At 39.9% G+C, this 25,099-nt stretch overlaps 1 protein-coding gene and 1 long non-coding RNA gene across 6 annotated transcripts in view; one reads left to right on the top strand and one right to left on the bottom strand.

The window, feature by feature from the left end:
• LOC110959669 (uncharacterized) overlaps window positions 1-25,099 on the top strand; it is a 41,367-nt gene that overhangs the window by 3,319 nt on the left and 12,949 nt on the right. Inside the window, exons 1-4 of one of the 2 annotated variants that reach the window (XR_007941307.1) lie at window positions 13,208-13,270; window positions 15,952-16,020; window positions 18,512-18,596; window positions 23,624-23,798. This is a non-coding gene — a long non-coding RNA (uncharacterized LOC110959669). Of the gene's footprint in view, window positions 1-13,207; window positions 13,271-15,951; window positions 16,021-18,511; window positions 18,597-23,623; window positions 23,799-25,099 lie in introns of those variants that run through there. The other variant, XR_002596243.2, reaches the window with a different exon arrangement.
• Window positions 1,791-13,043, bottom strand: efcab7 (EF-hand calcium binding domain 7). 4 transcript variants are annotated; one of them, XM_051946814.1, is made up of 14 exons: window positions 12,447-12,550; window positions 12,279-12,340; window positions 11,475-11,686; window positions 11,080-11,166; window positions 10,550-10,760; window positions 8,695-8,834; window positions 6,018-6,159; window positions 5,227-5,336; window positions 4,789-4,952; window positions 4,412-4,545; window positions 4,033-4,181; window positions 3,672-3,881; window positions 2,865-2,972; window positions 1,791-2,673 (listed from the first exon to the last, which is right to left on the bottom strand). In XM_051946814.1, the coding sequence occupies exons 3-14, from the start codon at window positions 11,550-11,552 to the stop codon at window positions 2,593-2,595; spliced, it is 1,614 nt and encodes a 537-aa protein (XP_051802774.1). In that variant the 5' UTR covers window positions 11,553-11,686; window positions 12,279-12,340; window positions 12,447-12,550; the 3' UTR covers window positions 1,791-2,592. The 4 variants fall into 4 exon arrangements, with proteins under 4 accessions (XP_051802774.1, XP_051802772.1, XP_022062302.2 ...); XM_051946812.1 differs by lacking the exons at window positions 12,279-12,340; window positions 12,447-12,550 and adding an exon at window positions 12,594-13,043; XM_022206610.2 differs by lacking the exons at window positions 12,279-12,340; window positions 12,447-12,550 and adding an exon at window positions 12,594-13,020 and having other exon boundaries at window positions 8,695-8,816.

Genomic DNA, 25,099 nt, shown 5'->3' with positions numbered 1-25,099 from the left:
ATATGTATATGTTGTATGTATATGCAGAAAGTTATATCTCTACAAAAACATACTCAGAGCAGAGTCAACCTATTCTCAGTTCCTTTAGTTTATAGCATTTGTCAGAGCAGCAATTTCTTTACCTGTTCCTATATTAAAATTTAACTTTTTTATTTTTTGAAAATCATATAATTAAAAGTAAGGTGAACTACAACACAAAAGAATAAGTCTCACAAGTGAGCTGTTGGCTCACAGCACTAAAGCCCAGCTGTCCCGAGCAGTCGAGTGATACTAAACCTCTGTGTGGGGAAAAGAAGAGCAGACATGGGCTCAGGACATTAAGTACAACTCGCATGCCATGTGACATTTAGTTTAGCTGGCTCTACTGTTTCACCAGAGAAAGTCAAAGGGCAAACAGTGGCCTGAGAGTTATAAATAGTAGGTCAAAACTGTACTCAAGTAGAAAGGCCAAGGGCAAATAAAGTTTAGACCTGAGCGCAATGCAAAGGAATGCATTTCACTGCCAATCTAAAAGCCCCACATCCACAGACAGAATCCGGAGACCAGCAGTGACACATAGATTTCATGCAGGGCTAGCACAGGCTTGAAGTACATTAGGCCTTTCATGTCACTGTGAAAATCAAACCCAGTCAGCATTGATGTAGTGTGTTTACAGGCCAAAGTTCCTTTCGTTTAAATTAGGCTACTTTTTAAAAACCTTCTTTTAGTATTTACACCAGTGTTCAAATGTTTGGGGTCACCCAGACAATTTCATGTTTTCCATGAAAACTCACACTTTTATTCATGTGTTAACATAATTCCACAAGGGTTTTCTAATCATCAATTAGCCTTTCAACACCATTAGCTAACACAATGTAGCATTAGAACACAGGAGTGATGGTTGCTGGAAATGTTCCTCTGTACCCCTATGGAGATATTCCATTAAAAATCAGTCGTTTCCAGCTAGAATAGTCATTTACCACATTAACAATGTCTAGACTGGATTTATGATTAATTTAATGTTATCCTCATTGAAAAAAAAACCCTTTTCTTTCAAAAATAAAAACATTTATCAGCGATGCCAAACCTTTGAACAGAAAATTGTTTTATTTCAATAAGAATCAAGTGTAATCTCCGTGAAAAGCAGCTTTTGGCTTCATCACACAACAAACAGGAAAGTTGAACTACTATTTGTTATGTGCCGCATAAATGTCTAAAAATGTTTGATTCTGAGACGTCCTTGTTGAAAATAACGTCCACGATTCACCATTGTTTTTGTTATCTGATTCATTTGCTGTATAGCTATCCATCCATCCATCCATCCATTCTCTATACACCGCTTTATCCTCACTAGGGTCGCGGGGGGTGCTGAAGCCTATCCCAGCCGACTCGGGCGAAGGCAGGGGACACCCTGGACAGGTCGCCAGTCTGTCACAGGGCTACATATACAGACAAACAATCACACTCACACCTACGGGTAATTTCAGGGTATCCAATTAACCTCAGCATGTTTTTGGACTGTGGGAGGAAGCCGGAGTGCCCGGAGAAAACCCACGCATGCACAGGGAGAACATGCAAACTCCATGCAGAAAGATCCCAGGCCCACCCCGGGATTCGAACCAGGGATCTTCTTGCTGCAAGGCGAAAGTGCTAACCACTACTCCACTGTGCAGCCGCTGTATAGCTAGAAATCCGGTTTTCCTTCTACCAACAGATAGAACCCCTGTGGTGACTTTCCATGGAAGGTAATTCAAGCACCTGCATGAAAACCTGCATGATCACAGGGACTAAAGGGCAGAAGGAGACAGCACTTTTAAAGACATCTTCCTTTATTTTATGCATTCTCTGTTGTAACAACATGTTGATGTGTGGCATGAATTCAGAGATACATTCCAGAGTCTACATTATTTTGCTATCCACTGACTAAAGTCGGACAGCAACGTTGGTTAAAGTTTTTGGATTTACAACTATTGTTACATAAAGTGAGTATTAAAAATAAATTCTTTCCACAGCTGAGAAATATGAAAAGCACAAGAAAACATAAAAAGTTAGTTTTATCCTTACATGTTGTGACAGGAATATAAAAAAAAAACAAACTTTGAGTTGTTAGTTATTGATACAGAAATATTTGCAATTTTTACATTCATCTAAAATCTATTAAAGTGACAAAGGCACAGTCAAGGAAGAGTAAACTGAAAGAAACGGTAATAATAGAAGGAAAATAAATTGTTTCAACAATAACAAAGAAACAGCAACCATCTCCACTATAACCATTCCTTGTGTGGTTGTACAAGCCTCTCCAGTTTGTGCAGACAGGTTTAATGAAGCTGCTCCCATCAAGCAGAAGGTCTCAGTTCTGACAACTACAGACCAATAACAGTTTGACAAGTTGAACTGATTATGCAATGGTCCATTTCAAACTTGTAAGCTACAGTGAAAATATATGTTACAATCATTACAACTGATGTATAACAAGTGCTCTAGTTTACATCCATAATATAATGCCAGTAGATAGAGAACAAGTATGACCTTTAAGTCCAGATGAATACATTTCAGTCCATCTACTTCTATTACAACTAGAATACAACAGGAGTTTATTCTGGAAGGATGGCTCTACATGCTGGGCAGTATGGTCTCCACACAGTTGTAGGTCCAGTCCTGTTTCTCAATAATGGGTAGCACATGCTGGCATACCTAATGGAAGACACACATATGTGTTTTGTTTTAGCATCCAAGACAACATGTAATTATTGAGGATCTTAATACTTCTTATTCAATGGGAGCAATTTAACACTAAATTGAAATGTAGAAAAAAACCTATATTATACTTGTAGTATTAATAACAATATTAATAATTGAGCATCATTCTTATGAAGACTTCTTACCATCTTAGTCCGGGCTGGTACTTCTACAGCAAACACAGTCATGCCTCTGCTGCTGCAGCAGTTCCTGCTCTGCTCATTGTTTACATGGACAGTCACTTTCTGGTTATTCTGCAAAGCAAATACTTCATTTTCTTTACTTCCAATCAGTGAATATACAGAATTTAAAATGATACACAGAGCCCCATATCATAAAAAGTGTCTTTTTTAAAACATAAAAGGTAATCTGCAGTTTTACCCCCAGAAAACATGCAATAAAACAAATCAACCCAGACACTCTCATGCTAACCAGGTACACCGTTTCTCTTGTTCAGTAGTTCTTTGTACCACCAGGTCATTCTTTCATAGCAGCTCTTGTTGCTATGAGAATGGATACCACCACTGCATATCAATTGCAAATAGACTGAATGTCCCCAGCAACTATAGGCTGTTAACTGTATTACAACAGATCAACAAACACTTGGGAAATGATATGCTTATCAGGTATACAGACATATACAATACAAGTAACAAACAGTTTGATGCTCTGTGCTCTAAAAAAAATGGCACTAAATATTTAGCAAATGATGACAATTGTTTTTTCTTTCAGTTTTTTTTAACTTGTTTGTGGTAATATCATGCAGTGCGAGTACAAAAATAGGTAAATTAACAATCATACTTAACCTGAATTATTACTTACGTCTTCTTTGCAATACAGCTAAACTGAGTATGCGGCTTCATATTATGATTCTGTAAGTGCTTGTGTCATATTTCGAATTTCTACATGCACAATCAGATAATCACAGCAACCGTGTTGAGTCTGTTGTCTACCTTGTTGGCTATGAGGGAGGAGATCCTGTGCTCTCCTCTGTAGGTGTAGATGAAGACATTGTCATGTCCCCTCAGCGCTTTGGCTCCTGTCCTTGCTGTGATGGACTTCTGGAGGGCCTGGTTGAGAAGCTTGGGCCCTGAGTCCATACTGATTGGCTGAATGGACGGCTGAGTGCCTTCACAGTGCACGTCAATCTGGAATGGACAAGCCTGACAAAGTGGGAATGAGGATTTATTGAGTGAGTTAGGATTGAGTCTCACGGTGTTTCTCTTGGTGTGTATGTGCCGTATGTTCAAGTCAATAGTCAAGTACAAGCTATATTATTCCGTGTTGAGTGGAAAATCAGATGTACAAACCGACCTCTACAAGCTCCAGCATGCGGTTGTATCCCATAGCTTCCAGGGTGACCCACAAATCTGCCGGATCTCCATCTTTCTCTGTGGCCTCCATCAGGTTCAGCTCCATGAACCCCTGTCGAGTCAGCTGGTTCTTTCTCATATCAAAGTTTTCTGCCCACAGAAAAAAAAGCAATGACAGCCATTATGGACCCATTCCTTCCATTTCCATCCATCCATCCTCTATACACCGCTTTATCCTCACTAGGGTCGTGGGGGGTGCTGGAGCCTATCTCAGCTGACTCGGGCAAAGGCAGGGGACACCCTGGACAGGTCGCCAGTCCTTCCATTTCATTTTACATTTCATATTCTTTCTGTGAAAACAATTTTCATGTGGAGATTACCTTTACAAACTGCCCAGGCATCTTTATCGCACTTCTCTCCACTGGTCCTTAGCTCAAAGAAGTTGTACTCCTCCAGGCTGAGCAAGCCATTACCATCCAGATCTATCACCTCAAAGATGTCAGACAGCACCTCCCTGTGGCAGAAACAAAGCAACACAGAAATGTCACAGCGACCTCATGCAGGGCGGCTTCAGTTCCTCATCCGTCCCGTTTCCACCCATGTATCAATCCATTCCAAATTCCTTTTCCCTTGATGCTCTTGTGGTAACAGGAGCTGAAAGCAGGGCAGATTTCTATCCAGGCCTGAACCTAAAGCTGGTAAATCACACTCTGCTCTGTGTTTTTGTTCTTGTCATGATGGACTGAGGCACACTCACCTAAGCTCCCGAGTGAGGTCTAGTTCTCCAGTGTCAGTCTTGTAGACCAGTTCCACAAGTTTATTGGAGAGGCTCTTTTTGCTCCGTTTCTTTAATCTGCAGCCACTGGTGAAGGGAAGCAGGTTGTATGTCCCGGCATTCAGTTCTCCTTTCCACACATACTTCTGTAGGGACAAAGGAGTGGCAAAGTAAATGAAAAGAACAACGTATATTCTGGAATACAGTACAATCAAGGGTCAGCTTCACTGTATTGGAAATGGTTTCAACTTTTACATTCATGGTCTCATGGAAGATTGCAAGCATACGAACATTTTCAGGTGGCATTCAGACTTTTATATCAACATATTTAAGTCCTGAATTAAGTACCATAGGAACTTATTTAGAATATACATTAATGTATTCGTAAATGTAAATCTCTTCACACACACACAAACCTACTTCTTTGTCTTTTGACTCAGTAAAACACACTAAGGTTGAGTCTTCTTTGGATTCACCAGCTGACATGACAAAAAGAGCCGTGTCCACTGTCATCCATGATAGAGTCTTGTCTGAAAAATAGAGCAAAATCGCAAGATTCTGACATTTTACTACTACATACTACCATATATTTCACATCTAACTAGCTAAACATTTGCAAGCTTGTGTTATCTTTTTCCTGACTGCAAAAACGAGACTTAATCAGAACTGAAAGGCTGCCTACAGCATACATCAGTCCACTCACTGCTACTGCTTGCTGTACTTTTATGTATGTATATATTTTAAGTTATCTTCCATTGAGCTGACACACAATCAGACTTGATTTCACATGATGTAAAAAATATAAAAAGGTAAAACAAAACTAAATCAGACCTCTTTGTGGTCTTTTATCTCCTGATTCGTGTTCTACAAACTCTTAGTAAAATACCCATTGTTCCACTGTCACTAAAAGCCTACACAGCCATACAACTAAAAGAGTGGTGAAGCTTTAGTGCAGCCAGCAGTCAAGCGAGATATTAAATAATCAGCTACAACACTGAAAACATTTGCCTAATATTCTGTAAGCCTCCCTTGTGCTGCCAAAGTATTGGTCTGCAACGATGACTGGGTTGGTGGTGCATGTCAACCACATGAATTCCAGAACCCATCCCAGTGGAACGTTGCATTGCCGTGACTTGATCAATGTCATTCACCTCACCTGTCAGTGGTTTTAATGTCGTGGCTGATCAATGCGTAACAGAGCAAGTACCAACCGGTTCTGTGACTCAGGCTGAGTGGTTGGATGGTCAGGTAGACGCTGGTTGTCTCAGGTACATGGAGCTGGTACTGCAGAGAGCTGATACTTCCATCATCCTCTAAAAAGAAGCACCCTTTCATGTAACTGTGATGCCACTCCTAGAAGAATGGAAAATATCACTGCTTAACTAACAGACCCCTTACATTCATACAAGCTCATAAAATGTAGCCGACAACAACGGTGGAGCTGACTTTGACTTTAAAATACTTATAGTACAGTTTACCTCAGTAGCGACTCGAAAGCAAAGTGGATAGAGCGCGTGCACCTTGGGAACAAATGCCTTGAGTAGTGAGTCCCAGTTTGAATCCCAGCTGGCCAGATCATTTGCTGCAGATTACTCATGCTCTCTCCCCCCACATGTCTGGCTACTGTCCAATGAAGAAATGAATGTCCTCAACAGTATGTTTTGTTGTGTGTGGCCTTTGTTTGGACACTAAAACCATCACAGCCAATAATTTTGCTGTTTGACAACAAAATGCATTTATTCATTCAACAGAAACCAAAACTAATTTGCAATTTCTATTAAAAGTGGGATTTGTCTTGTGACGGGGGAACTGTGCTTTGCCATGATAAAATGAATTAAGCTGCCAGTCATAACAGTGGAGCAGCTCTCTTAATTAACACGCTGCGAATGAGCATGAGAACACGTTATACACATGCTGATCCAGCGGAGGGCAGAATTGTCACACTGTGTTCCTGCTGAAGGCTGCAGTAAATCTCACTCTAGGACCTGATATGGCAAATTGGACTCCATTTAACTTTGATAAATACAGCCTTTTCAATCTTGGGCCAGTGGTCATTCAAAAATATCAAGAGGCTACTTTGGCAATATTTATGAATCCTAATATTTCTCTCATTTTGAAATCTTGTTGTTCCTTTGTCTGGCAGCCCAACTGAAATGAGGTAGTAATTTGAAATTGAACAGGAACATCAACACAAGGAAGTTTTCATTCCGCTCATTGGAGACACATTAAACGAAAACACGGTTGGTGTGGACACACAGTAAGAGGGCATTGAGGGCCAAGCGCGTCTGGAATAGGCTATATATCCTTTTAGTGGACAAATAAATCACCAAGTTAAACAAAGAAAGAACCATAAAGACGGAGCATGTCACTCCTTTAGAGAAAAGCCATTTTCTCAAAGTATTTGTCTTGGGCTGTGCGAGGCATAAAAGATCAAACCATAACACTTCAGTGGTTTGTCCAGACAATATTAAATGAGGGAAAATGCCATGGGCGCCCATCCACTGCTTAAAGACATCAGAATTAATGCCCCCATAGAGAGAGGGTCAGCCTGCAGACTAATACAGGCGCTGTCATCTGCTCCGGCCACAGGTCTGATTTACGGCTTCACCGAGGGTCACAGGACACCAAACCAGCTGCAAACACAACCACACACACACACACACACACACACACACACACACACACACACACACACACACACACACACACACAGTCACACACCAACACATTTCCGCTACAGCTATTCTATTTTATTTACAGTTTTAACCTAACCATAAAGACAAATGCTAAGAATACATAAGAATAAACATCATTGCATAGGCTTCTATTCATGACGACATAGTTGTATCCCACCAGACATACATGCACGGATGCCTATACACATACACACTCACACCGTTACAAAAACACATTCTACCCTCCACCCACCACCTCCCAATTATCAGCCTGTGGCAATATAGGAGCCAATATAGCGAGCAGAACTTCCCTCAGAAGTAATCTCTCGACACACATTCTTTTTCTTTTTTTTTATGTCGGTGATGTCTGGCCCTTTCCAATCTCAACACGGTGCTAGCACCTGAGAGATGGAGCAAAGGGCTGTTATTTTTATATATTTATTTATTTACTTTTTTTTTCCCTTGCTGTAAAGCAAACCAGCTGAGGTTAAGCCCAAAAAGAGTGAAAACAAAGAGCATGGGATCAATACTGTGTATATCTATCCACCCCGGGCTAAATTCGCCCATCAAAAACACAGTGTGACAGTCACACTGGGTGAACTGTAGGGCTGCGAGGTTCTTCATATAACAGAGTGCCCTCACACAAGCTTTCCACTTTGGTAAATGATGCAGCGATGGTACAAACAGCACTTTAAGATCTTTACGATACAGCATGATCCTTGTAGAGCAGAGGATAATAAGCATGCACTGTAAATCATGGAATGGATCATTAATTTAAAGCATCTCATTGAATAACAAAAGTCATCAAAAACATTACCAGACATGAATTATTAGGATTTTAAGACTGCGCTGAGGTTAAATTAGCATTTGAAAGTGGTTGACAAACTGTTTTTCATGGGTTCCTAAAAAAGGCCCATGTTCACACAGCAGTCTGGGAGATTTGAGTTTGGAGTCGGGGAACAATTATTCAATTAATCAACTGATAGAAAATTAATTGATTTTGAAATGATTTTGATAATTAAGTAATTATTTTAGTTGTTCAATTGTTCTGTTTCCAAAAAAAGAGAAGCTATTTAAAGATGTCACCAACCTTTGATGGGCACGTTTTAGACAATTTAAAATACTGAATGACTCATTGGAAATACAACTGACAGATTAATTAATATTGAAGTTAATCATCAGCTGTAAAGTAAAAATGACTGATGGGGGTTACCTGTAAACCTGGAGGCTCTGGGATTTTGCTGGCCTTCGTGCTGCTAGATGTCACTGCGGTTGAGTTCGACAGCGACGAGCGTCTGCTGCGAGCGGAAGGAGGACGGGAGGATGATCGGCTGTCTAAGAGACACACACCCACTGTCACAAACGGGAAAATTCCGTTTGACAGATAGTAATGTCAACCCCCAAAAAACCAAAGTACCTATAACACAATTTATGAAAAAGCTTGCTTTACAACTAACTGATGAAGTACAGGTCTATCCTCCTTCCAAACAGTAAACACGCTTTCAAAAGAGAGATGAGGAGCACAGCATAATTGACACAGCAATCTGTCTTCTCATAAGTCCATTCCCAAGTTCAAGTGAAGATGGCTACCTTGCATTTGGGCTCTGAGAAACTTGTGATCCCAAGTTCAAGCTCCCTTTAATTAATTACGGAAGCAGCGTAAATCACAAATGACATAAAAGCGGCCGTTCAAATCCATTATCTCGCACAACTTTTTCCTTGAAACACTAATTGAGGCCAGAAAATATCAATTCACTAATGAGGAGTCTGATTGTTTCTAAGCCTGGGAAATCAAGATGCAAAGTAATGTGATAGGCTTATAGGCAATTTACTGTAGCATAGAAATAAAAAGACCCACTGACATGGTATTTGTCATGGATCTATTTTGTACTGATGCCAACTTTTTAATCCAGAGAATCAAATTGCAACTCTTGCGTGAATATGGACAAAGATGCACTGAAATGTGACCTAACAAAATATATATCTTGAACACTGGAGGAGTGTTTCAGCACTAGTGGTTTTCTGGTGCTGGTTTATCAATGAAGCACACTGACACAAACTCTAAATACATAATCAATGCCATCTACCATTCGTGCAAAATCAGCAAAAGCTGCCCATGTACAATACGGTTGAAATGCATTTCTGAAAGCAGCACTGGTTTGTACTGACAAATGTAAGACCAAATGAGCAGTCAAAACTGTTTTTGAGCTCCAAGAATAACCCATTCAACATGTGCGATCACGTAGCATGTCGTGTCAGAGCCTTGTTAAAATGTAACGGGTATAAATCAATACATGGGAGAGGCACAATAATGTGATAATCCCGACTACTATCTGGGAGCTCATTTGTTTTTGCAGTGGTGGTCGACTGGGCCTCCTCTCTAATCCCTTATCATCTCCCCAGTGAGAAGTGGTGGAATCCTCCAAATCAATAACATGAACATGGACTGACCACTTAAATCAACCCCATCTATCTTCCCACTGTGGGCCTGTCCCTGGCTCGCTCACCCTGGATCTCAGTGCTTCTCTGCCTTTCTTCAACACTGTGGCTCTAAAGTGAAAAAGTAGAGTTTTACATCCAATTTTATAAAAGATAACAGGCTGAAGAGATACATATGCATCACATCTGTTTTACAAACAGAAATCTGAGTGGCTCCAAGCTATAGCAACAAAAACATATCATATGGAACGCTAACTCGAAGACGATATTTTCTTCAGAGGAGACAGAGCTTTTGTCAATCTCTTAATGGCAGAAATGATTACCCAAATCAAAACACTTTACAGTCTCCTCCCTCCAAACAAGCTGCCCTAATTGTGTGGCTATTATGATGTATGGACTGTCTTAATGAGGTGATTTGTCACAGAGGGAGTGAAAAATCGATCAATAACAGAGCTATTATTTATTCATCAAAACTAATCGGTGAGCCATATTGGGGAAAACAGTGTGTGGATGTGCATCCAAATATGGAATCTAGATTATATGTGCTGGACCTGTAGTTACATTAAACAGATACAAAATTCAGATGGTCTCCCTTCTGTTAGATCATTCTAGAAGACCACATCACTTACCTTTCTTGAGTGTTGTGTCTGATTCTGTCCGGTGAGTTGCCTCCACTTGAGCTGCTGTTGCCCCTGATGATGATGATGATGACACGGAGCTCTTCGGAGGGCTGTATGATTGACTGCCAAAGTTCTGTCTCTTCAGCTTGGCATCAGCCTCAAGCCTTTCCAAAGCAGCCGTTTGACACTGCTCTACTGTAGACACAAGCAATCTGCAGAACTGAAGGCAACAGGAGATCGGTAGTAAGAGGATGATACATGAGCAATGTTTTAGGGCCGCAAAGAAGAGCATGAATGCTTCTATTTTGGATGCAGAGACTGTTAAGAACAAGAATATGACACTGAATAAAGACAGATATGGAGCAAACTGTGAAACAGATGTTTTTCATTCATGTTCTAAACAAATCAGACACGAGAAAAGATCTTTCCAAAAGTAATTCTATTCAGTGCAGGGGACAGCAGACTAGACTACCTGTGTACACAACAAATGTGACAGCAGCAGAATAAGGACATGTGACTTTATGAATATCTAAACTTACTTCTGCGTAGTCCAATTTGCCATCCTTGTTAATGTCAGCTAATGAGAAAATAGCATTCACTTCTTCAGTTGTCATTTTCTCTCCTCTCTGAAAGATTAAGCATATTACCATTAGTTTAAAGAAAATATCAGGACAAAAAGGACTACCTTGTCCGAACATGGACAACGGACTTCTTTTAGTTACTTAATCTGTAGGCAATCCACATCTGTAATAATGTAAATTAGCCAATGCTTAAAAAATATGTTGGCTGAAAATGCTACTAAAGTGATCAGTTTACTCAAACATAACATGTATTTTAAAAATAAATTGGAATACAAAAAAGTCTAATTAACTTCAAAACAAAAAGCAAATAGTATTCCAAATCTTTTTAATACTAGATGTTTTTGGCTACTCACAGTGGTTAGGGCCTTCTCCAGTTCACTGTGTGTGATGTAGCCATCACCGTTCACATCCATCTTTTTAAAAGCTCTCATCAGCTCAGTTTCCTCATTTTTCTTCTCGCACTTGAGAATCTCACAGAAGTCGTCAAAGTTCAGTTTATATGTTCTAGTAGTCCAGTATTTATTGAGAGTGGCATGAGATGGATTTCTTCCAGCCTGCTGGAGAACTGAATGGGATAAATTGGGGGGGGGGGGCATATAATAGTAGTGAAGTAAGATGGCAACTAACAACAGTGGGACAAGAACTGTAAATGAAACGTGAATTATTAAAGAACTAAGAATACACTACAAAGAGATGCTTTATAGCAAACTGTAAAATCTATACTACTAAACTCAAACAGCAAACCCCTTAATCCCTAGAGTTCAAGGTTTTATGTAGAGTTTTATTATAGGATTCCCCAACTTTACCATGAATAAAAAGTTCCAATATCAACTTTAGAAGAAAGTTGTGTATTTTATTGAAATACTCCATGTTTATAATGGGTGCACAGTAACATCCATTAAGATTATAGTTGATGACGTGCATGATTTTATATTCCATCCTCAAGATTCAGCTTGACTTTTTTTTAATATGGCTTTAGTTAATGTTAAAGTTCCATGTTACAGGAATGCATTCTAAAAAATATATTTTCTGCTTTTACTTACTTTTGAACATGAAAGCAGTATGTACACATACAAACAACTAGGTCACTAAACATTCAATTTTAATATAAATACTTATTTTTGTACTTATGACCAGCTGAGTCTGTGAATTCATACCTTTTCTCTTTGATATATTGCTTCCAGTTAACTTAAACCTTGTACAGCTACAGGGCTTTCACCTGTAAATCAGAAAATGTCCCATATCCCTGTACATTAGCCATGACTGACAGTGGGCCTGGAGCTGAACACTTGATACTCTGCATGAAAATATTTGTTTCAACTCACCATTATCCCAACACCTAGTATGTGAGCTGTATGTTACAAAAGGGTGAAAATAAATCCCATTCAAACTCTATCTTTGTTTTAACTTGACAAAGGCAGCTAGCTAGCTAACATATTAGCAAGCTATTTAACATTGTCAGTATAGCTTACCACGACATAACTGCTGTTTTGAAGTGATATTTGTCAAACTAGATCTAAACACAGCGAGGTACGCAGCTCGACATTGCATGTAGAAAGCCTCCTTCTCGTCGGAAGGACGAGGTGACTCCTGAAAAGACATCTCTGGAGGAAGAGATCCACCTGGTTACCGTTAGCTACGTCTCTCCAGCTAAAGAACAAGAGAAACAGACGGCAGACTAATATGGCAGCGAGCGATGAGCTAAATTCTCCTAGTTTAAATCCACTGCCACACCGTAACGATTGTCTGGAAACATGTTAAGTCCAGTTTATACAATCAGATTCGCATGTGAAACATTTGTCACACACCACTGCTATCTCCTCCCTGTTGCTAGGTAAACAACATTTCAGTGCTGTGCATTAAAAACGACACGGAAGAAACAAACATCAAAAGGTTCCCGTTACTATTAAAACTAAAGTGAAGCTATAAAGTACATCTCTGTGTTTAAAAAATAAGTACCGTAATTGAAAATGTAAATACGGATTAAAAAGGGTTTGGTGCGTTGTCTGAGTCATATTTTCAATAAAGGCATATCCGGAACTTGTATTTGACAAGTCATGTTTGACACGAACTGTTTTGACTGTAACAAAAGCGCGAGTTTATGAAACTGGTAGCAAACTTTTCTGTCAACTTCAAACTCAAGAATGTCGTGAGTATTGTTCATTTGTTCTTTTAAAGATATAATATTTATTCCTCTATTAAAATATATCGTGTTTAATAGGACCTGAATCTAACTTACTAAAAAAATACGAGCAAATAATACGTATTCTGCAGGATGGAGCAGTATAACCCAACACAACATACTAATCTCCATTAACTGTTAGCATTATGCACTGCTCAAAAAAATTAAAGGAACACTTTTTAATCTAAGTATTGCATCAAATCAGTGAAACATGTGGGATACTGATCTGGTCAAGTAAGTAACTGAGGGGCTTTTTAGTCAGTTTCAGCTGCTTTGGTGTTCATAAAATTAACAACAGATGCACTAGAGGGGTAACAATGAGACAACCCCCAAAACAGGAATGAGTTTACAGGTGAAGGCCACTGACATTTTTTTCCTTCTTAATATTGTGTGACTGTTTTTCACTAGTTTTGCATTTGGCTAGGGTAAGTGTCACTTCTGGTAGCATGAGGTGATACCTGGACCCTACAGAAGTTCCACACAGTCCAACTCCTCCAGGATGGCACATCAATGCGTGCCATTGCCAGAAGGTTTGCTGTGTCTCCCAGCACATTCTCAAGCACATGGAGGAGATTCCAGGAGACAGGCAGTTAGTCTGGGAGAGCTGGACAGGGCTGTCGAAGGTCCTCGGCCGATCAGCAGGACAGGTATCTGCTCCTTTGTGCAAGGAGGACCAGGACGAGCACTGCAAAAGCTCTACAAAATGACCTCCAGCAGACCACTGGTGTGAATGTCTCTGATCAAACAATCAGAAAGAGATTTAATGAGAGTGGTCTGAGGGCCCAGCGTCCTCTAGTGCCCGCTGTGCTCGCTGACTGGCACCGTGGAGCTCGGCTGGCATTTGCCATAGAACACAGGAATTTGCAAGTCCACCACTGGTGCCCTGTGCTTTTCACAGATGAGAGCAGGTTCACCCTGAGCGCATGTGACAGGCATGAAAGGGTCTGGAGAAGCCGCGGAGAACGTTATGCTGCCTGTAACATTGTTCAGCATGACCGGTTTGGTGGTGGGTCAGTGATGGTGTGGGGAGGCATATCCATGGAGGGACGCACAGACCTCTACAGGCTGGACAACGGCATTCTGACTGCCATTAGGTATCGGATGAAATCCTTTGACCCATTGTCAGACCCTACATTGGTGCAGTGGTCCTGGATTCCTTCTGGTGCACGACAATGCCCAGTCTTATGTGGTAAGACAACTCATGCAGTTCGTGGAGGATGAAGGAACTGATACCATTAGCTGGCCCCCATGCTCACCTGACCTGGATCCAATAGAACACTTTTTAGAACCATCAGGTTGCTCCTCAGACTGACCAGGAGCTCAGTGATGCCCTGGTCCAGATCTGGGAGGAGATACCCCAGGACACCATCTGTCGTCTCATTCAGAGCTTGTCCCGGCATCGTCAGTCATGCATACAAGCACATAGAGGCCATACAAACTACTGAATACCATTTTGAGTTGCTGCCAAGGAATTTCAGCAAGATGGACCAGCCTGCCACATCAGTTTTTCACTTTGATTTTGGGGTGTCTTGAATTTAGCCCTCCTGGGGGTTTGATAATTTTCATTCCCATCAAACAATGTGGCACTTTTCATTCCTAACACATTATCCAGTCCTTATCAATGTAAATATCCTGTTTGTTTTTCCCCGTATTGAAATATGATGTATTTTCAAAGCGTTCCTTTAATTTTTTTGAGCAGTGTATGTTTGCTATATAGTTGTGTCAGACTTCAATAACACTGTTATACTTGCTCTAAAATTGCCATATTTTGCTGTTTTGTTGTAAAGTAAAAATATAGTTGAGGTCGCAGCGTCAGCAGTAGTTTGTGTCTCTGAATTGTTACCATGATTATTCACAAGGGACACAATGTGGAGCAGGAGAAAAGGCATTTTGCTGCGTGTTTGATGCATATTACTGTAGGTTCATGCGTAGTTTTCCTGTGCTGAACTTCAGAATTTGAATTTTAGGATTCATGAAATCATTTAGGGCTGCACAGTGGGGTAATAGTTAGCACTTTTGCCTTGCAGCAAGAAGATCCCCGGTTCAAATCCCGGCCTGAGCCTGGGATCTTTCTGCATGGAGTTTACATGTTCTCCCTGTGCATGCGTGGGTTTTCTCCGGGTACTCCGGCTTCCTCCCACAGTCCAAAAATATGCTGAGGTTAATTGGTTACTCTAAATTGTCCGTAGGTGTGAATATGAGTGCGATTGTTTGTCTGTATATGTAGCCCTGTGACAGACTGGTGACCTGTCCAGGGTGTCCCCTGCCTTCGCCCGAGTCAGCTGGGATAAGCTCCAGCACCCCCCGCGACCCTAGTGAGGATAAAGCGGTGTATAGAGGATGGATGGATGGATGAAATCATTTATTGTACTGGAATACGATTAATACACATGCATTTAAAATAATGAATAAAGCAATGCATTGACTCCTGCGAGCAAGCTGTTGTTGTTGATGTTGTTGTTAGTTTGTTTTTAAAGCAAGTTTAATGATTTTGCACCAATTTTGTGATCATTCATAGCCAGCATAGTGCGTGTGTGTAAATGACTGAGTTTAACTTGTATGCTTAAACTTTAGAAGTAATTTGTCTTGTTTGTTATTTCCTCATTTAATCTGCTTTTTAAAATTATTTTTCTTTCTTTCCTGAATAGCATCTATCATCTACAATGCCAGCCCCTGCAGGAAACCATTTTTGACTGGAACTACTAGTTCTGAAGCAGGTGTGTTGACAAATCTCATTGCAGAATTCTGAAGATATTACCTGTACCATGCCAGTAAGGTATCCAAAACCCCTGAAGCATTACTTACATGTAGAATCAGGATTTTTTTCATCAACATATTACCCTACGTCCTTTTATTTTCTGTCCAGACAAGCTAAAAAAAAAAAAACATCCCTGATTTTGCACAGATATATTTGATTGTCTGGCCTTGTATGAAGCATGAACAGTTCTCCAGTTCAGCTCAGTTTGGTTTTATTAATTAGGCACCACACCACAATTTACACTGATCAACCACAACTTTGGGCTGGGCTTGGAGCTGGAGTCTGTCCCAGCTGTCTTGGGACGAGGGCAGGGAACACCCTGGAAAGGTCCCCAGTCTATCAGAGGGCTAACACAGAGATCACGTTCACACCTATGGACAATTTAGAACTATCAATTAACCTCAGCATGTTTTTGGACTGTGGGACGAAGCTGGATAAAATCTACACAGCCACAGGGAGAACATGCAAACTCCATGCAGAAAGATCTCGGGCTTCTAGCTGCAAGGTGACAGTGTTAACCACGAAGTCACTGTGCAGCCAAGGAACCCAACTATGCCTCCTTAAGCAAGAGGAAAAAGTCCCGTTTACACAGAGACAGTGATTGAAATTTGCTAAAAGTCAACAACGTGTTCTTGTGGGCAGGACATCATAATCTGGGCATGAAATGACTGAACTCTTGAAAATCCCCCCACTACTAGGAACTGTACACGTGTGACTGTGAGCCAGAGCGTTCCTGAGAAAGTGCATTTGTCCTCAAGGACTTTGTTCTGCATAAATGACCATGACTAAAAATGAGGTCTTTTCCCTTAGTTTTTCTCTGAAGAACTTTTTAAGACGATGGATAATTGTACACTGCTCAGTATCAGATGGATTACCTAAATTCATGAGCGCCATTCTCTGGCCATCCTTAGAATGGCATCTATGCATTTTCTGCAACTACATTTTGAAATAGCACCTGGGTTGTTCTGAATTTTTGGAGACTATTTTGACTGGGGACTGTAAATTCAAACCCTACTATGTGCAATGTAATCCTTTAGTGGTCTGTATGCAGTCCTCTTGTCAGTTCACAAAGCAACAATCACACACATATAGCGTATACTGCTTATGCTTCTGTCGTCTAGATTGTGTTTTTGAGGATGTGGTCTTTACTCAGCAGACGAGAGTGAAGTCACAGCATATTAACAAGAATTTCCACAGTTGGTAAAGTGAGCACCCAAGTGACAGCTTTTGCATTTCCCATATTTTAGAAGATTATTTTGCATCAATCTTTTAAATTGTAGGCTGCAAATTTTTTTTTTTCACTGCCAACTGTCAACATATTAAGGGCCAAAGTCTGTACGAAGCTGAGAGTTACTGAGAACTCCCTTTTATGAGTTGCTATATTTCAGTTGCCACACTCCTGATGGTCATAATGACATATCAGAATTTAATGACAGGAGACACGGAATGACGGAGATCCATCACTGGCCAAATTATCAGTGATTTACATAGCACTAAAAATAGTTGTATAAGAGTCACTTAAGACAAGAACCATTTCCTTAGCCAAGACAGACATTTGGTATCTGGGACATCCATCAAGACAAGCATTAGTTTTTAATTTTATAGTGCCGCCACTAATGTGTCACATGAGCTGGGTTTACAGTACATTCATAACAGTCACTTGATTATGTCATAATAAGGTCATTTGGTTCACACCGGTTATTTAACTTTTAAATTTTACGCCAAATGTCATTTTATTTTGGGGGGGGGAGTGGAAACCTACAGTCCTGGAGGGAAGCAGATGCATGTCTAAACCAATAAAGTAGAAAGGTACAGCAAAAAAGGGAGATGAATAAATAAATGCAAAGTAAGCATTCAAACTAGTAATGAATTTTTTATACAATCAGTCCTTTAGTCATAGACAAAAAGTCGTACAAATTCTTTTTTTTTTTTTTGCTGTGTATGTGATGTATAATTCTTGTATTGTATCTTTTGTTGTAACAAACCATATGTTGATCTTCACAAATCAGTATACAGTATATTAGGAAATATGTAAAACAAGACAATATTAGCAGTTTTGCTTAGATGTTTAGCATTTTTTAGGTTTTAATATGTCAGCCAGTGGAGACTCTTGTGCTTTGACCAGACTGGACTCTGTGATCTAAACTGGAACGATGGATTCATCAGGAACAGGAAAGAGCTGGAGGAAATATTCGGGAGGAGGCCTTTTTCTTTGGTCCTAAATCTTTAGAATAGGCGGAAATGTCTCTGTCTCCATCATGTCTTCAGATTGAGAGATGATGGTTTTTATTACAAACTGAATTTTCACTTCTGACATGACTTTTCCTTTCAGAATGGCTGCTTGCAGGGCTGTGTGTTATTTCTCAGTGCATTCATTCCCAGTGCTACCTTTCTCCCTTACCTGCTATTTGACTTGCGTTTCTGCTTTTTTTCCTCTGTATTTTAATTAGTCAGCAGAGGGCAGCAGCGAACAAGGACGTTTCTTCTCTGGATGTGCAGATTTGAAGACCCAGCTTCAGAGATCCACAGAGCTGAGTAAGTACACTAAGTGTCTTTCACCGGTAAATATGTCTGTGTCAGAAAGTCGGTTCAAAACCGAGGTTGAGTGAAAGTTATTTGTTCCATTTTTTAATGAACTAACTAAAGGTGAAATACATGACACTGGTTGCGATGTATAAGCTGTTTGTTGCAGAGATAAGATAATCATTTTTATTATTTTTGTTGTGGAGAAATTTGCAGTGCTGCAGCAGCAAAGGGGAAAGTGCAAAATGTGGGTATGTTGATGAAAAAAGAAAATGAAATAAGAAATAGACAGAAGTACTGATGATATTGCACAGATTGTTGGGTATGTAGAAAAAATTATATAGTATAGAGTACGGAGTTGATGTTGAACCAGAGTGAAATGTTATGTCTAAAAAAATGACAAAACATTATTTTTTTTTTAAATCAAGGTGAAACTTACTCTATATTTGCACGGACTTGTAGAAATAATTTTAATTACATTTTTGTCTTTTGAGCATCCAGAGTACAGTCATCTTTTAAAGGAAAAAGAGACATCAAGAATCACAGTCAAGATAAAATAAAATTTACTAGAAGACCATTGAGAGAGCGACGTCTTCCACTAATTCCTTTCTCGCATTTTTCGTGATTCGGATCTGTATAAACATTTAGTCGTTTTTTTCTTTCTTTTTTGGTCCACCACTGAATCTCCACTAAGTTTCAGGAATTCAGCCTTGAATTTTTTGTCTTGCTTTTAGGCAAACAAATGCAGACGATGAAGCAGCAGTTAAAACTCTGCCACAAAGTATTAGAGGAAATAAGAAATTGTTTTTTTAACATTCGCATGCTATTATTCTTTTATGCCATCAGCCACTTCACATTCCTGGAGTTTTCTGACATTAAGTAGAGTTAAATTACTTGGAGGTTGAATAATATCTCAGGATGTCCCAAAGGTTAAATCTGCCACGTATTTAAAGATGAATATAGAAACAGCACCTACTGTATATTCTTATAGGCTACCGGTATATTGGTTTTGGACTGCTATGTGTTTCATTACTTTTGAAATTCAATAATTGATTCTCACTTAAAATTTTGCGCAGGTTTGTACTTTTTTGAGACTGCTAACCAAGGAACTAATTCACTGTTTAGAATCTAGAATGTTTTTGGTGACACCATTTTTTATTGACAGGCTTCACCAGCTGGCTTCATTTAGTCTGTTCTGTCACATCAATGTATCATTATGTCTTTAAAGAACCAAAAGAAGAAAAAAAAAATGCCCCAATTGTTTGGCTGACTTTGGGAGAAAAGGGAAAACAAATGCAGTCACGAGGCTGTCTGATAACCGACAACATCCGCATACTCCTTCACTGTTTGATTTGCTTCATCCTGCATCTTCTTTGTTATTTAGCGTCAACAAAATGAATGCTTGTTTGTGTTGTTCAAACAAATGTGTGCTCTGCGACCTTTGGAGGAAAAACAACATTTTGTTATGGTTGCACAAACAAGTCAATGAGTAGATTTCCAAAGGAGAGGATTAATTTAATTATTTTAGGCATATATTTTGCCTTCAGCAGAGCAGTTCTTGTGATTCAGTCATACAATGGGGACTTGTGGAAAATGAATAGGGGGTATTGTCAGGAAGCAAGCTTGTTTTCCGATAAGGTTGTTAGAAATCATTTTAATTAGTTCCAGTGAGGGAGCCAAACATACACGATACATTGTGAATCCACACCCCAGGAATGTCACATTCTTGTCACATGGCAGCTCTGTGAAATTTATCAGTTTTGCATAAACCTGCTTACAACAACAGACTTCATAATGCCAAGGCAGATAGCTGTGGGAGAGAATTGACTCTCTGTGTGCACTGAGACACACATTTTAAGTAAACAAACTGTTATTGAAAGCTACTGGAGAGCTTTGGCCTATATCTGCTGGGAGCCTGAAATCAGACAGATGATGTTGATGGTATCTACAAGCATGTTTCTGCTCCAGTGTCAAATGTTTGTTCAGATTTCCTGATATGGCCTTTACGCCTCTGTTCCAAGTACTGAATGCAAGGGTGCAAAGTGAAAGAAACCCTTTCGAAAAGGCTGAATGCTCTAGGAGAATGCAGGTTGATAGTTCTTGTTTTTCTGTCTTAACCTCACCAGTGGAGATACATTCTCATTAACAGTACGTGCATTTAAACAGTATTTATGGGCATATACACTGCAGTGAAGAACTAATATATACACTGGGAATATGGATTTGACTGATTTTCCTGCTGCAACAGAGGTTGTCTTGAGGTTCAAGATAAAGATTGATTCGCAGATCATTGTAATGGACTATTTTCCACTCATAGACTCAATACTCAATGGATCCAGAGTCAAATTTTAAATTGGATTGTCTTACATTCACTGGAAAATCGGTGATGGAGGACTTCCAACTTAAAGAGAGGGATCATTAGTTCATTTATTTAACCTAACAGCAAAGCTTGTGTGTGTGTGAGCAGGATTTACAAAAGTCTTTACAGAACTGCTATGGGACATCTTGCAACTTGAATTCAGATGACCAGCCACGTACCCCAGTACCTGAGCAACACTAATACGCCATTAGTTTAGGTCAAAGTGTTTAAAGCATAGAGACACATTCAAACCAGAAAATGCCCATACTAATCTTCCTGGTGTAAGAATTGCACCTTAGTTCTGCCTCCTGCATGCCTCCCTAAAAGAAGACCATAAGTTTAACTTTTATTATCTTATTATCTATTATCTTTTATTATCTGGCCCTGTTTCCTTTGGGATGTGGGAGGATAGTACAACAATAGCCACAGCATTAAAAACAGGTTGGGTGAATGATGTTGATCATCTTGTTACTATGCACTTTTCTTAAATAGTGTAGATGCTACTTTGATGCATACCACCCGCCTGAACATTGTTGCAGACTAAGCACACCCCACCATATCACAGAAACGGCTCGAGGAACACGACCAAGAGTTCAAGCTGCTGACCCAACCTCCAAATTCCCAGATATGATCGACCATCCACGCAATGCCCCGAAACCACGCAATGCCCCAAAACCAGCCCAGTCTACCTCACACCACAACCCACAGGACCCAAAGGATTAGCTGCCAGTATCACTTAGCTTGACACCACAGGACACTGCCAAAGTTCCCTCGAGCATCCTCTGATGAGTTAGAGTTATTTTCCTGACACAAGGGGCACCTGTGCAATATTAAGCCAGTGGTTTTAATGCCGTGGCTGATCATTGTTTATGACGTTATCTTTTATAGCAAGGTTATGCTGTAACCAAAAAAGCATATTCCTCAAAAGCATATTCACTTTAGATGAAATCTTCTGGAATCTTCTGGACTATACATTGTCTGTATGCAGAAGTATGATAAAAGAAACAAATGGATCTTTTTAGATGATCGCACTTTTTGAGGTACAAAGACGAGCCTCAAGCATCTCCCTCTTGGCAAATCTGATGACTGAATCCACATGGACATTTAAGCCTTAAAGGCTCTTCCTCCTTCTTTGTCTTCTTATTTCCAGCTTCCTTCTCTCACCCTTTCTTCCCCGTCTCGCCATCCCCCTTTTCCACCGTACACTGTGATAGTTAAAACTACTTTCCTCAGAGTGAGAGTGCAGCATTAAGAAGCGCTTACGACTGTCCTTTAAGGTTAACAAAAGTTTCAGTAAGCATTCTAAAGAAGTCACTTTCAGTGAGCAATCAGGCTTGGGGCGAGCATAAATCCTCTGGGTATAGTCGCAGCATTACAAATACCCGCAGCGCCTGTATGTGCTGATGACTACAAAATTGAAAAAGAAAGGCCCTAATAATTCTGAGGCAAGTTTCCCTCAGCAGTGTGTATTGATTATTTGTGTGTGGTGAGAGATTTGGAAAATTCAATTAAAGGAGTTGTGCAAAGGATTCATAAATTCAGCCCCTCCAACCCGTATCGAGACATGGTTATGTTCTAAATCAATGCTGCACTTCACAATATATTTTCTTAGGAACATAAAAATAAATAACATTTAAACAGTTCTGCTTACTACAGAAACAAATTTTATTTTCTCTGAAGATTTTTAGAAACAGCCAGGTACTGACTTGTGCACATCTTCAGAGTGGTAACATATTTTTATTGCACTTTCTCCCATAAGGAAATCCTATATAATATGAATTTTGAGATGACAAAATGAGGGGAAAGGGTACAGCTCAGCAGTGTAAAAATTGATCAGGACATAGATGGGGCCACGTTGGGGAAGATTTGTATGTCAGCAGTAATGGGCTGTATTAAAAAGATTCCTTAAGATGTCATAAAAGTGATGGGACGGTGTCGCAGGTCGTGGGCTGCCGGCCCAGGCAGCTGCTAGGCTCTGGCACATCAATCGTAGGAAGCCTCATGGACAGATGCCACCTACCCACCGGGAGTTTTATGCTTTCTGTTTGGACACATGGTTGCAATTAAAGCGGAGAGTTGTATATTAGATAGTTTTGGTCCAACTGAAGCCGGTGGCCTTCGATCGACACCTTACATTGCAGAGTATGCAGTCTTTTTAGATGTAATTTCTGATTTAGTAAATGTCATCGTATTTCATCTTAGGCAGCAAAAAATATACATGCATGTGTCTTAGAAATATTAGTATTGCAAGCAAATAAGTAATTTTCATGAAATAATACAGTGGACTGTTGGATTTAAAGCGTAACTGGCATCATTAAAGGGTACAATTTTCAAAGGACGGCGTGTATTTCTTGAGATTACTTGTCTTTGTGTGTTTTTTTGCACATTTTTCTGCCACTTGTGTTGCCTCGATTATTGCAAAGCGAGTGTCTCATTTTTAACTGATCTATATATGTTTGACCTAAGATTTTATCATTGGTTGGAATGCATAAAAGTGACAGAAACCCACTGCTCTATGTACATTGTAGTCTGTTAACAGATGGCATTGGTTTATGCAAAATCTGCCTCCTGTTAACTCTCTTCTTCGTGAACATTCAATCTTGACAGTGACTGCAGTGTGTGTAATATCACTGTATGCCAGAGGGGTTACAATCATGTTTTCCTCTCCCATATTCCCCAGGTTTTTGTTAGCGAGGCATCTCGGCTGTTGACAGCTAATGGAATTGCTCTTCACCTCTTGTGCGTATGATCCCGCGGAGATAAGGCAGGAGATGAATGTGGAATCTGTGCTGTCAGTTGTGAGGCCGAGCTGTCCTGGAAGACGTCATTCATTTGTGGAGGAAGCGTCTGAAACGGTAAGAGCGAATCCTCTGACATGTCAGACCCCGTCTCTGTGCTGGAGCCTCTGTCTGGCAGCTGACAAATGTTGATTCTACATTAACCACAATGCTGCAACGCTGTGCAAATAATGTTCTTTCAGATGGCAACCCTCATCCCCTTTATGACGAAAACTATGCAATCCTCCCCACCTGTGCAGTTTAACACCTTTTGAAAAGTAAATGTGGGGGGGCAAACTGTCTTACACAACACAGTAGTCTCTTTATTTGGCAGCGCCTGGGAAGGCCGAGGCCTCTCACTGCCCGAGTCGACCTAAGCAACAGCTGGTGTTCACAGCAACATTTCCTATTTCTGCCGAAGGTGGATCGTGTAACTCTCACTTTATCACCCTTAGAGGCCATGTGAAGGACAAAGCCAGCACACCCATAAACAAAACTAATGTTTTGATACAGACCACTTTGGAGACTGATAGAAGGAACCGTGGTGCTTTGAATGCTCCCCTACCACTCCTGACCAATATAAATAATCTCAAACCTCTACAACTTGTTTTCATGGAAGGTTGTTGTCTAAAACTGTGCGCTCTTCTGATATATACAAGAGTTTTGGTAACCGAAAGACAAATTCTCCCAATAGCACAAACTTTTAGCTTAGAGGATACAATATTTACACATTCTATGTCTTTCAGTAGCCCTAAAATCAGACTCAGCATAACATGAGATAAAGCATCCTGGATAGCGATGCAGCAGCTAGGTGGTGGCAGAGGCTTTATTTTTACTGTGGCTTAAAACTGAATAATACAATCTGTTGTGCACTTCTTTGACTTTTTTAATTGTTAAGAGCACGTGAAGTTGACGCTCTTCCACAGACTAAACTTATTAAATGTGATATTTATACACGACTTGACAGCTATAAAACCAGATCTGTCTCTGTACAACAGAGCGGTGTAAACACAGGCACGCAAGACTGTTTGTTGCTGCATTGAGGATTGTATTACATTATTACCGTCTGTGATTGGGAATATGAATCCACACAATGCAGTGTTTTGTTTGTCTGGTTTTATGTATAGTTTTTGAGGGGATGTATGATATATTTCATTTTAAAACTGCATCCAACACTAATTTGCATGATGAGTTAATGTTTTGACCTTTTTTTGTATGAATCAGTTGATCTTTTCTTAAAATACTGTAAATGTCTATGATAACTTAAGGCAATCCAGTCCTCAAATCACATGTTTTGTCTCACTAAGAGACAAAAAAACAAACAATATTGGTATGTCAATAAAATAAATCACAAAGAAGCAGAAGATTCTCACATCTGA

The sequence above is a fragment of the Acanthochromis polyacanthus genome, chromosome 4 (assembly GCF_021347895.1).
Source record: "Acanthochromis polyacanthus isolate Apoly-LR-REF ecotype Palm Island chromosome 4, KAUST_Apoly_ChrSc, whole genome shotgun sequence".
NCBI classification, from domain to species: domain Eukaryota; kingdom Metazoa; phylum Chordata; class Actinopteri; family Pomacentridae; genus Acanthochromis; species Acanthochromis polyacanthus.
Note: the sequence above shows the minus strand (reverse complement) of the source record. Positions and strands in the feature narration are given on the sequence as shown.